Consider the following 14,277-nt stretch of genomic DNA (forward strand, 5'->3'; position numbering starts at 1 on the left):
TGAAAAAAAGACAAATTCTTGAGATGTAAACTGTGGTCTGAGACGAGTTCAACAGAATAGCCTTCCCGTGCAAATATCAACAAGAGGAAGTCAAGCACTGTATGGGAGGAGGCTTCACGGCAGAAAGCTATTTCCGGCCACCTTGAGAAGTATTCGACTACAGAGATGACAAAACTACAGTCAGCTGATGCACACTCAAATGGCCAAACAACATCAATAGCTAGGTTGCTCTAAGGCCAGTCAGGAATAGCTACTGGCTGTAGTGGAGTGGGGGTAGCTCTTTAACACTCTTGTCTGCGGCTTGGCAAGTTGCGCAACTGTGCGTAGCATTCTCAACTTGTTTGTCCAGACCTGGCCACCAGTAGTTTTCGTGAAGACGTTGCCTTGTCTTCACTATTCTTGGGTGTGATTCATGGACTAGTTGAATGAATGTAGGTGTGAGATTGGCTGGAACTACAATGCGTTCCGAGCGCATCAACAGGCCGTCCACTATGGATAGTTCCCCTTACACCTCATAGTAATGTCTTAGTTCAGGTGACGTTTTCTTCGTTGGCCATGTAGCCTGAACGAATTGTGCAACCTGTGGGAGCTTGCAATCCTCAACTGTGGCAATACGGAGGTCATCGATATGAACTGAAGGCATTATGATAAACACCATTTCTTCCTCAATCTTAAGGCCATCTTCTGTGCTAGGTACAGAAAGTTGGGACAAAGTGTCTGCGACTTTGTTGTGCTCCCCACGCCGGAACTGTAAAACTAAGTTGTAACGCAGCAACTGAGAGTTCACCTTGCAGTGCGAAGTGGCCATTGTCCTGTGCTTTGCGTTGACAGCAGGAATACATGGGCTTGGTGATAAGTGAATGATCATCCTCAGAGGTACATGTGCCCTTTCTCGAATGGCCTAGGCAGGCCAGGGCCTCGCGTTCTCCTGTCGAGTACTTCGGTTCTGTCTGTCAAGGTTCGTAATGCAAATGCAACGATTCGAATGAATAGACCATCAACTTGTTGCAGTACTGGCCAGGTCATATGCCCAGGCATCTGTGGCTACAATAACTGGAAGCGCTGGGTCGAACACTCGCAGTACTCTTCTCGATACAAGTAGTTTCTTCACCTTTGCAAAGTTTTGCTCAGTAGCAAGATCCCATTCAAAATGAACATCCTTGCGAAGTAGCCTACACATAGGTTGTACCTCTTCGGCAAGGTTGGGTATGAACTTTGAATAATATTCCACAAGACTAAGAAACGAACACAGCATGCCTACATCAGTGGAGGTGGCAGCGTGTGCAAGTGCGCCAACTTTTGCTTGAAGGGGTGCAATTCCTTTTGCGCTGACATAACGTCTAAGAAATGATATCTCTGATGCATTAAAGGGGCACTTACTGAATTTGAGTCCAGCATCGGAAATGTGCAGGAGAACCTTGTCCAGGTTTCTCACATGCTCCAACTCAGTCCTGCCAAAGATGATGATATCGTCTGTGTAGCAGAGGACCCCCTTGCAACCCGGCAGGATTGTAGTCATGAGTTTCTGAAATGCGGTTGGAGCAGACGCCAATCCGAAGCACACTCTTTTACACCGAAAAAGGCCGTCGTGGGTAATGAAAGCCGGGAGGTCCAGATGAAGTGTAACTTGGTAATATGCAGAGGCCAAGTTGAGCTTTGAGAAGTAACGTGCACCATCAAGAGATCGCAGTAACTCTTTCGTATGAAGCAAGGGGAAGCTATCAACTACAATTGCTTTGTTGAACTCTCTAAGGTCAACGCACAGGCGGATGCTGTCATCTTTTTTGCAGAGGACAACTATAGGAGAGATCAATTCAGAGGCGTGAGTACTTTCAATTACATCATCGGACAGGAGCCGCTGAAGCTGGTCGCTAACTGGTTTGCGCAGAAAAATTTAAAGGCATCTCAGCTGTTTGTGAAAGGCATCTCACAGTTGTTTACCCGTTAAACGAGATTCTTGCTTTGAACTGGCCCAGTACGGTGATCTTGCGGTGTTGGAAGTCCAACAACGTAGGGCAGAGCTGGTCAACTGAACCCCTTCGAACATGTTTTGAAATTATTGTTCCCTTATAATTGACGCAGCTGATCCCGTGTTGACCAAGAACTTAGCAACGCGCCGTTCTGAGCTTGAGGCGACTGGCGTGACTACATCATCTATGTAGATGCCCTTGTGCTTGTCTTCATGAACAGTGAGTAGGCTAATGACATGTGAAGCATCTTGTTCAGGAACTTGGATGTGAGTCAGGCATTTTCCTCATGCTCTGCGTGAGCTATGACACACTCGCATGAAGTGGCCACAGCGGCCGCATGCGAAGCAGGTTCTACTGCGAGCAGGGCATACCGTCATTTCACAGTGACGTGTGCCGCAATTGCCACAAGTCTGCATATTTTTGCTATACTGAACATCGGCAGCATCGGCGTCTGAAGATGACGAGCTCGTTTGACGAGCAAGCAGCAAGCTAGGGCGGCTTTGATAAAGGGGGTGTGCCTCGTGGTCGTACCGGCCACAATTGTGCGTGCTTCGTTCAGAAGTGTCATACTGACGATGTTGGTGTGTGATGCGCTCAACGGAATCAGAAAAAGCTTCCGACTGCAGCTGGGCTCGCTCGCTGAGTAGCGCGATTCCAATGGCACAGTTGAACGTCAACGTGTCGCCTTCCAAGAACAACCATGATTACAACTGCGGAGATGCAACATCAGTAACGAACTGATCGCACATATCGTTAGCTTGTGGTGAAATCACACAAGAAGTTACCAGTTCGCGAAACGCAAGGGTGAAGTCTGGGATAGACTCACCATGTAGCTGAGGGCGCTCTCAGAAGCGATGTCGTTCTGTGCGAATGTCGCGCGCGCCGGCGAAATGTTGTTCCAGAATCACGCGGGCTGCGTTATATACGTCTCAAGACTCGTCCCTGCTGCTTCTTGCTTGGGGGCCACGCCACGGTCTTTGCCTTCACTGGTTGAGGTAGGGGCGGAGGCGAACAGCTCAGTTGCGGTGCAGTGGGCATCGAAGGAAGAGCATCGAAAATACATTGTCCTTTCGGGCCCAGGCAGTGCAACAGCAGGGTTCGACAGCGGCACGCAGGCAGGTCAACAGCTCCAGATGCGAGAAGATAATTCTCGAAGAGGCATATCCAGCGGGTCCAGGGTATAGCTGGAGTGCCCGGGGCAGTGGCGAAAGCACGGTGAGAGCCATCGCAGTGGGATTGAAAACCTCGTCGCCCCAGCAACACGGCACGACTGAGGACAACGAACACACTCAACTCATGCCACACAAAAATTGCTTTATTCTGGTGACGGCCGTATTTACCGTATATATGTCAGAGATGGTGCCATCTCTTGATGATAGTTGAACATAACTAAAGCCACCTAGTGTCGACCTTCGACACTACACATACCTGCCCGCAGGTGAACACGAAGTTTTCCTCACCCTACCCATGCTTTTGAGGAACACTCTACAAGCGTGAGTGCTGATAAGCACTGTAGACCAGTGTTCTGTATTTGATGCAAAGGCGCAAGGTGCCCGAGTGATGCACCGTTCGAACTAATACCAGCAGATCGAAAGAATTTCGTTCCCCATTAACCAAATCTTAGTTTTCTCCTTATTCATGACCACTCAAGACGTGCGGCAACACTCGGTCTTCTTAAACACTCCCGTTGTCATCATAAAAATGTGCTACATCATCTTTTTATCATTGACACGTTTAAATTTAAACAACATTGAAACATCATTTGTTCAAACATGTTAACCTTGCAAATACTATGGGTAATGGGAGAACTACCTTAATAAGAATTACAGTTAAACCTGGATAGAGCAAAATTGATAAATTCCCTGAGAAATCTGTTATAAAGAGTATTTTGTTATATGCACGTTTGATACGAAAATTCGGAAAATAAACACACAAATTTAACAAAAAGAGACTAAAGGCAGAGTTATCCCAAAATATTTATTTTACAGTGAAATAAAGTGCGTTATTATTGAGATGGCAATTACAGTCGAGCCCACATATAACGGCACTACTTAAAACGAACTTTCGCTTGAAACGAGCAATATCCGCGTGACTGAATATATACATTGGTTCAATGGCACAAAATCGCACTTACAACGAACGTCTTCGAGCGCCGCTGATCGGTTACAGAGACGGAGTCAGCAGTCTGCCGACTTCCCTGGAAACCAATTTTGACCACTGATCAGGCATCGGCGAGGTGCCCATACATTCTTATTGTTAAACGCCGACCCTGCCTCCGCGCCCCTCTAGTTGCCGCTCTCCCCGACCGCTTTTTGTTACGCACCCAGCATCGCCAGACGAGGCCCGTGTTTTCACAAGGCCACTGATCTTTCGAAGACAAGTCTGCCATCTACCCTGTTTTTGATCGCTGGTACTGTCTGTTGTTGGCGTCCCCGGCCTGGAGTGACCAGACCATTTGCCAACATCGTCGGCCACCTACTGTATCCGATAGTTTGCGTCTAGTGCACGCGCATACGCTATTCTACCGACTCTGATAATTTGAGATTCGTTTCGTGTTTAGGACTTGTTCTCGCCCACTTCGCACTCAACTCAGTGTGCCTTTCGCGCTTGCGGAAGCGCGAAAACGGCTGTTAATTTGCGCAGAACGAATCGCGAAATATCGAAGTTCCTGAGGCCACGCAGACCCTCCGGTGCAACGAAACGATTTTTTGACCACGGCCGCCGATTCTTCAAACACCACCGCGCGCACCGATTCAGGCGACCATGCACTTTTTCCAAGTTTTTCTACGTGCGAGTTTCACGAACTTTTCAAGCAAGCTACCCAACCTGCCTCCTTCCCGTGTGTTTTGGTTTTCAAGGTCGCCCTCCCGCCACATCCTCATATCTCTTTATCGCAACTCCTTGCCGTTCTCTCGCAAGTCTGCTCTCCTCTCTTGATAACAACCCCTTCGCCCGTCTTCACCGCTCTGCGACGTTCGCCACGCTGGGTCGAATTAGTTTCGTTTTCTGACTGGATACGGGCCCAGAGCTGTTCCACGGGTTCTGGTGTGTGTGTCGCGTGTGCGCGACTTGCTCGCTCTTGGTGTGCGTGTGTGTTCATGATGGCTGACGGGAGGACTAGCACGCTTTTTCCTTCCGCTCAACAAAATGTCGAAAGTGTGACCACTTGGCTTGAGCGTAATTTGTGCGTTAAGTGCCGTGTTGCGGAGTGCTTGCTCATAGCTGTTGACCACCTGGCAGCTAACTTGCCGCTTCGGGCGTCCCTGTACTCAGCTGTGGAGATGGTGAATATTTTGTGGGCGGCGGTGACGGCTACGTGCGCGCGAAACTGTTTTGCGAGGCTGACTTCGTCGACATCGGGCCCGATGCCGAGCCTGAAGTTTCCGAACTGCGGCGGCGATTTGTGGCCGCGTGTCGTCGACTTCGATCTGGGAGAGCGGGTAGGACATCTGTTGCGATAGTTTAATTACGGCAAATGATGATGCCGACACTGCGGAACAGTGCACGGATTGGGGCATTGTGAATGAAGTACGTGGCGAGAGCGATTTGGAGGAATCGGATTGCGAGAACGACGAAACTTTGTAGCCAGTGCCTCATGCAGCTTATGCTACGGGCCTCGGCGAACGAGCACCCTGCCATTTTAAATGTACTCGAGACCGCCCTTATCACTTCCGTTCTTTGAAACACATGCATCACGGACTTTTTGGTGCAAAAAAAGTTTGTTTTTTCACTCGCAACTTTTTTTAAAAGCAGTGTTTCATTTACTACGAACTTCGGGATACAGCGAACGGATGCCGCGTCACGCTCAGGTTCGTTATAAGCGGGCTCGACTGTATATGGACACTCTCGGCGGGTTTTTGCCGTCGCCGCCATGTTCTGTAACAAGTCCAAATTGATAGCATGCCCCCGCGCATCGTAACTTTCACGAGCGGGTAAGAGCGCGCGAGCGCTGCTGAAGCAGAGATCAAATGAGTCGGCCCATCTCTTTCACCTGAAAAGTTCATAAGGTAACACTCTCGCACGTTAGAACTGCCGTCGAATGCTCAAACAGAAAGTAAACCACCCGTATTGAACGAGCATGAAACAAAGCGGGAAAGGGGTGAGGATCGCTCGTGTAGCAATAACAAATTTTCCTTTTAAGGGTAGTCCTGATCACTCAGGCGCCTGCTATCTCAGCGATTGTCAGTGTGGTTTCAATGCGAAGGGACTGTGTGAAAAGAGCACTTCTCTCTGGAGCAGCCGTATTCGCTCACACCTGCGTTTTGTAGGAGCTCCGTGATATCGAACTCAAAAGAGTTTGCTGCCAGCCTTATTTCTTATAACATTACAACTTTTGCAATCACGTTCATTGCATTGCATTTAACAAGCCGTCATGTTGCCAGAATTAATTGGCTAATTGCAAAAACTACAAGCCTGCGAACTCGCGGCGCGACGCAAGGCGGAAGTGCGTGACGAGTAGACCTCCGAATGTCCATCGTCACCGTGGTCTCGGAGAGTTTCCATTAGCGCCTAATCCGACATCCTCTCAGTGGTAACACCACGATTGTCCGAAATTAAGAAAAGCCACAGTTTGACCTCAAGGGCGAAGCAATGAATGCGATAGCAACAACTTGAAATGTAACGTTGAGAACGACAAGCAGATCGAAACATGCAGCGTGCTTCTCACGCACAAATGACTCACGAAAACACCATACACAGGACGAGAGCGAACTAATAACATTTACCACTCGGCACTTAACGAGCTGTTAAAGAAAAAAATGAGGCACGAAACGTAATCACAGGTACAGATATGAGTGTGAACTAACAAGTGCCCCAGTTGTCACTTCGCTGTGTTTGAAAAGCACACTTTTTTCGCAAACGACACCTGTCCAGCAAGCGAAGTGATCTTTGTGCACTCGGCAACTGAACGCAATCGTTCCGGTCACAGTCGAAGGCGCCGTATTCTCCACACTGAAAGATAAGCACGCGGGCACAAGCTTATACCCCCCCCCCCCCCCCATTTACAGGGCAAAGTACGCGCCAGAGATAAGCTCATGTCGGCGCATCGTGACAAGCTGGGCGCCGGGCGCGGGTGGCTTTTTTTTTTTCCCTTGAGCTTTCATATACATATACGGTGAATGACAGTGGCGGCGGCAAAAAAACAGCAGAGACTGTCCATGAAATTTCTATCGCAATAAAAAAAATGCAAACCTCAACGTCGTCGGGGGCCACACCAAACGCGTGCCGAGAGACTATGCACACGCGCACAACGTCGAAAACAAAGAGCAAATGACACAGACACAGGCACGGATACCGCAGAAAACTATTTGGTAAAGCACACTCCCCATGCAGCACGGCTCCACATAAGTGACGCTAACTAAAAGCGTGGCACTGCCAATGCTTGCAATTAGTTTTCTTTTTATTTATTTTGGTTTAGAGTGGGGGGTCAGCACATATGCGCTGCGAGCACGGCGGCAATGCCAGCTTGTAGAGCGCAGGCTCGCCTGCCTGCCTGATGCATCTGATGACATCTTTATGGTGTATTCACCCATAACTCAATCCAACTATCAAGATACCTTCCCTACGTTCAGGAATCACAGGTATAGAATTGAACTGCCGGGCTATTCTCGGAGACGGAATAGGCTAAGTCCTTTCATTCCAAGGAATTGAGAACGAAATTGAATGGAGGCAAGTCCCAATTCCTCCGAATGGAATCGGAATGGAGGTTCCCATTCTGCAACAATAGTGAAGACGCAGAGACCATTTAGAAGGTTCAGTTCATCCATATGAGTGATGTCTTTTCAGCATGGGTTGACACAACTATCATAAACAAGTTGCGCACTAAAACGTAACGACTGCTCCAGAAGGGGATATAGATTTTAGCCACAGTAACGACTTGAGGTATTTTTGCATCACGAGAACACTTGTGGGAAAATTGTTAGAGAACCGACCATGTTCTCAGTATGAAAAAAATTTTCTAAGTTCCAATTTAGGTGACCTCGGCTCTTCCAGTTTCATGTGCTGAATCTCCCTACAGTTGATATTTCACCAAACCTCAAGAGACCCCGAAAACCTCTGGAAAATTAGGCAGTCCGGTAAACGAATGCAAATGAAAACAAACCTTTTAATGGGTATTTTTCGCTGATGAATAGGGTCACGGCAAAAGTACGGGATTCTCACTGAAATTCAGCAAATGTAACGTTTAAGTGCTCTGAAAACATCTGTTCATATTAAAAAAAAAACAAAAAAAAAATTGACGTGGCCGGCGCCACCGCAATCGTAAACACCTGGGTAGGGAAAAAAAAGAAGAAAAGTCACTTATTTTCGTTTGCATGGTGCTTCATTTGCCCACAATGATGTCTGCCTTAATTTCAGCTAACGTCATGCTGTCGCCATACACCGATGACTGTGTCAGTGCTCGCATCAACTCCAAGCTCGTTGGCTGTGTAGGCACTGCCTCCTCAATCTCAGTGTCAGAGTCACTGAAACTTTTTGTAACTTGAATAATTCTGTCATGGATCAATTCTGCACACAGCTCGAGGTCTTCGTCAGCGTCGGCAAAGCCCTCAACAGTTATCCCAGCTGGAATCGATCGTCTGCGGGCGGAAGTTCGTCGCACACACTGTCCACTCTGGGCGAGACGGCTGTCTCGGCACACAGTATAAAGTTCGCCTGGTGAAAACAGTTTCGAAGGGTCTGTTGCATAACTGCCTTCTCAGAGTCTGCAAGCATGCTGAGGGCAGACTATAGGTAAACAGAGCTTTCCCTGCTGTCAGAGCACAGGTTGCACAGCAACATGCTACTGTGGCCACAGGTTTGACTAATCTATGGCTGGCAACGAATTAGCATGCGCTAGATGGCGGCATTTGTAGTTTCGAAGGTGCGGCGCGATGGGTTCAATGGTACGAAAAAACAACCAAAATGGTGGTTTTGATAGTGATTGCGAGTCTATGGTTAGCAGAAAGAAGTCTGAAAATACAATGGGGAAAGCTTCAAACACCTGAAATTTCAGACTTTTTAATACATTGACTACGTGGGGGACTTGACGGTGCTACAGATGGGTCCAAGAAATCAGGTATGTCCGGAATTTCGGGTGTCCGAGAAATCAGGCGTTGGCTGTAGTAACACAACTTGAGCAAATAAACTGCACAACAGAAAAGGAGCACGAAAAGAGGAAAGGCAGACGACATCACTGAATAACCAATGATGTTGACGCCAAACTCAACGGGAAGTGTCGTTCCTCTACTTGTTTCCTGTCGTGCAGTTCAATCGTTCAAGACGGACACACACCAACTTGCCCATTCTGTTGTAACAGGAATACACTGCAATATGCAAAGACAAGCTTGTCAATGCATATGACCAACGTACACTGCACTTTGTATCCTGCAGGCAGCATGGGCCATGGACGGGGGCCCCCTTCGAAGGCCACCTCCTTGATTGTTCCATAGGCAACTGCTGCCGCCTTGATTGGATGTACTGCCTGAAAAAAAATTAAAAATAAATCGTTGCACAAGCTGGAGAAAAGTTGAAATAAACAGTGTTGTGTTTATGTGGGCACAGCCCACATAAACATTACTAGCACGTTCAAACATTCCATTCTGTGTGTGCTGAATTAGCACACACACCTCATAACGAATTTACCTCTTAGACAAAAATAAGTTCATTGTATCTGAAAATTCGTCACAAAGCTACATCCCTAACACTGTTTCTATTGCAAGACCATTCTACAAATACTTTGTTATAACTGATACTTCATCAACCTCATAACGAAGTTACCTCTTAGACAAAAATAAGTTCATTGTATCTGAAAATTCGTCACAAAGCTACATCCCTAACACTGTTTCTATTGCAAGACCGTTCTACAAATACTTTGTTATAACTGATACTTCATCATATATCTGTATTTCTAATATCTAGGTAAATTGGATCTATATTATCAGAATACGCTCAAACATTGATATAAAGAACCAGTTATAAATTTACTTTTTTGTGTGTTAGCACTGTTGTATGTGCATCTGTTTTTCTTGTGCTCCGCCTTTGGCGCTTTTTCGCTTCGAGACATCATACCCAAGCATTTACTTTGGTCAATTGAGCATTTGTAGCAGCACGATATATAACAGTGAAAGACTTGCCTTGTCAGGCCATCTTGCTACACATTCTGCTTGCTTGGAATGCAAGCCCGTGTATAAAGGTGCTCATTCACTGGCCAGAAACCTTCACCAGCTCACCAAAGAAACAATAGAAGCTGTAGAGATCCCAAAGAGAGGCCGTGTTAGTTGCCCGTCAGACTCCTCAATTAGAGAGATGCTGTCGAAAGAGAAGAGTTGTTAAAGCAGTTCCTTCAGTTCAAGTACAGAAACTGGAGCAGCTTTAAAAGGACTGACAACTGATTTTTTTAAACACAGTTCTTTCCGTCATAACAGAAAGTTTACCCGTCAAAGTGTTCGTAGCTGCAGTAGTTAATCCCCAAGACACCTAGTTGTTCTATAAGGAGTATCTTTCGATCTGGCGGGCTCTGAACACTGATGAGCTCTTTCATCCAGCAACGTTGCGAATTGACCGCGATGCGGTAATCCTAGCGACCTGTGCATGCTATCGCTGTGCTTTCACAGGAGTTCCTGTAAATATTCTTAAACACGTTTAATCTGAGCTTTAAAACTATTTTTGAAAATAACAAGCCGTTACAGTGAGACGATCTTACTTTAAAGAGCTTCCTTGTATTTGTACCGCATTGTGTGCACCTACGCCCAGGGTTGTTGCACCTATGTCGTGGATCGCTTGTCACGTGGTCGTTACTTTCTCGACACACGAGCCCAGCCGATTCACCAAAAATGTCACTGCGCATATGCGTGCAACTGTGCCGAGTAGTAGTACATATCATCTCTGAGACTAATTGTGGGTAGAAAAACCACGTCGCTCCAAAATCTTAGCGACTCATAAACTGTGTGCACGGTTTCATGAGAGCGCAGAAAAGTTGCTCAAGACACGCTGACGCGCATGGAATCAATATGTCATGCAAAGGCAGCGCCACTTCAATGCACATTACTAACACAGGCCTATACGTACATTTTTATGGACTAATATCTTTTACTATGGTCTCATGACAGTGTACATAGAACAAGTGAAATTTCTTCCACCAGGTGGCACCACAAGCTATTTCCACGATTTTCAATCAAGGAATAAAAATATAACTCCACTTCTCATAAAAAAAAAACAAGGTTGGTTTGAGTCACTATGAAGGACAATCTTTCCACCTGTGCAATGATCTCATGACGAGCATGGGATCATTATGTCATGTGAAGGCAGCGCCACTTCAATGCATATTACCAACGCAGGCCTATACGTACATTTTTATAGAGTAATATCTTTTACAATGGTCCCATGACAGGGTACATCAGATAATTAAACTTTCTGCCACCAGGTGGCATCACATGCTTCTTTCATGATTTTCCAATGAAGGAACAAAAATATAACTCCACTTTTCACAACAAAAACAGGGTTGGTTTGAGTTACTATGAAAGACATTATTTCGATCCGTGCAGTGATCTCATTTCGTGTTCTGGGCAGTTGACGGTCCCTTTAACGCAGTACTATCATAAAATTTCGCGGCTGAGATAGCTTACGAGATTGATTTTCACCAACATGCATATATAATTTGAAAAATATCAACAGTCAATATAACTCCGAAGCCATTTGAGGTGAATTTTGAAGTTTGTGTGCACGATTGACCCTCTCGTTACTGACACCATCAAAAGTGACCCCACGATGACCCCCTTACTTCCTTCACGTCACTACAATACAGTCGATACAATAAATTATGGTGGCGTCAGAGCCGTCCTTATGCTTTTTCCCTGTTTACGCCAGCAGACTACTTCTTGGAAGCTGCTTACAAGCCCATAACTGCGGCACATGTGATGAAAGTTTTGTGTCAGGCGACACTACTGTACCGTTCCCTGTTTGAAAGGATTTCTTGATGGTGAAAATGCGGAAGTGCATCACAGTTCTGTGTGCTGACGTGGCTGGGCTTTGCACGCGCTAAGTGGTGATAACCGCACCCAGCCACTCATCGTTTTTGGAGCTCTCTCTCAAACCGAAACCAAAACTACTGGAGCCTGTAATTAATTATCTGCCACGGGTTGCAGCAAACGATGTGCAGTGTTATGACTAAAAGGCCCCCAGCAGCACAGTGCAGCAAAATGGTGCGCGGCCAAAGTTTTTGTGTCAGTACACCTTATGGTAATCGAGCGCGCCTTCCCCTTAGGCGCTTCGTTCCCCAAGCTTGCACGAGCACTAACGCGTGCGAATAGAGCGCCGGTAACATGGCCCTTGGTTTTGTTGCCAGGCCCTGGCGCAAGCCATGCTAGCTAGCTTACGTCACGTTGCACGGGCAAGTTCGAACATGCGGTCGAACACGGCTTCGAACGCGTAACGGCATTTACGCGTGACGAGTCCATGAATCCTCAATACCAGCCCACACCCTGATGTTCAAGACCACAGTCTTTCAAAAGACGTTCTCAGCTCAATTACACAGCGAAAAGAAAAACAAACGTCATCAGAAGAACCTCAAGCCATGTCTGCAGTGCTCTCATCTTCAAGTGATAACACACATGTGAGTCGAAGCCCTACAGTAGCTTCGAGTCCACCAAAGCCAGCGCATTGTGAACTGACGGAAACATTTACAATGAATGATGACACACAACCACATGGGAAGGTTTCTCATCAGTCTGCCACCCTGCTTTTATCTAAAGAAAAACGCTGCAGTACAGTACCGACTATCGACTATCACATGCAAAGAAAAGTAGACTCATGTTCCTGAAAGATGCCCATGTGACCAATTTTCGCAACAAAACGAGCAATTTCAACAAAGGCAATTTCACGAACCCCAGGCACTACAACTGCTACTCGAACAAGAACAACAATCAAGTGAAACCTCCTCACGAGTACACTTGTGGCTTAAAGGTCATCAGAGACAACAGCAATTAAAGAAGCAAAGACAAAGTCAATGCCTAAGCCATCTTCGCAGAAAGCAACGTCGACAAAATTTTCTGCACCAGTTCTCAAGGTCGTGTCTGCGATCCAACAAACTGAGAGAACGCCACAGAAAGTTACGAAAGAGACATGAAGCTACCACGTATACAACGAATAAAAAAAGACATTGTCCCATCTGCCTTGGTTCTCACGCACGCCGACTAGAAGCAAAGCGTTTGTTGCCACGACAGTGCTGGATTCGATGCCAAAGACATCTGTCAATTCAATGCTACACAGATTTCAAGACTTGTTCCTTCCTCACAAGACCTGAAGCCGTGTCATCATCAGTGCAGACGTGCAGGGTGGGGTTATGCTATTCCGGGCGCAACAGCCAGCCTCGTCCGCCAGAGCTAACCTATAAATATGACCAAACTGCTGTCCTCCGCTGTGAAGCTTTTGTACGAGTTAAGAAACTCCCTTCTGAAATCGAACTACTGCGTATTTTGACATTCTTCACTTTGTGCTTTTTTTGTTTTGTTGATTATAACGCGCACATTCTTTCGGGTGTAGGGGGAATCATGTGACGTAAGAAGGTAGCGATGGTTGGTAGAAGCCGAGGAAGAAGAAGTGCTTTGGAATAAACATGGCGTATGAGCCAGGTCAAGTCTCCCGCATCTAGCGTCACATATGTATGTATGTATGTATGTATGTATGTATGTATGTATGTATGTATGTATGTATGTATGTATGTATGTATGTGACGCTATGATGAATGGGAAACGTGGCCTGGCTCATACGCCATGTTTATTCCGTTCTGCACTTCTTCCTTCTCGACCTCTACTTCTCCTAACCATCACTTCATACGTCACACGATTCCCCCTCCCCCCGAAAAAAGGCATGGATTACGAACAAGAAAAAGTTAACAAGTAGAGGTTAAAAAGTTACAAATGTCAAAAATTCGCAATTGGTTCTATGCTCCAGGGGAGTTCCGTAAACTTTCAAAGACTTCAGGGGAAAGTGCAGCAGTCCGGTTAATGCAGGAGTTCTGGTGGGCGGGGCTGGTGGTTGCGTCCTGGATAACACAAAAACGCTTTGGACATGGAAACAGATGGAAATACAGCCGGTATTCTTGCAAAGAACGAACTAGGTTGGAATGCTTTGCAGGATTGAATGTTTCGTAGGCGTTGCATTTTATGTCGTGGGTCATACAAACGTCGTGCATGCAATTTGCGCGCCCGTTGATCGTGGCTGATTAGGCGCTGCTTGTGTTCCTGCAGAGCACAAGCGGTTGTTTTGTGGCTTTTTGGGAGTTTTCTGTGGTGATGACTCAGATGTTCAGACCGAAGGCGCAATCTTGAAC

The 14,277-nt window shown here is 46.6% G+C and overlaps 1 protein-coding gene across 4 annotated transcripts in view; it reads right to left on the reverse strand.

Moving 5' to 3' along the window:
- Positions 1 to 14,277, reverse strand: part of LOC119181346 (nuclear pore membrane glycoprotein 210) — a 322,530-nt gene that overhangs the window by 71,548 nt on the left and 236,705 nt on the right. For all 4 annotated transcript variants that reach the window (XM_075874836.1, XM_075874835.1, XM_037432564.2 and 1 more), the window contains one exon: positions 9,318 to 9,429. In XM_075874836.1, the coding sequence (XP_075730951.1) occupies positions 9,318 to 9,429 (112 nt within the window). The remainder of the gene's footprint in view (positions 1 to 9,317; positions 9,430 to 14,277) is intronic.

This window comes from Rhipicephalus microplus, chromosome 10 (genome assembly GCF_043290135.1).
Source record: "Rhipicephalus microplus isolate Deutch F79 chromosome 10, USDA_Rmic, whole genome shotgun sequence".
Taxonomy (NCBI): domain Eukaryota; kingdom Metazoa; phylum Arthropoda; class Arachnida; order Ixodida; family Ixodidae; genus Rhipicephalus; species Rhipicephalus microplus.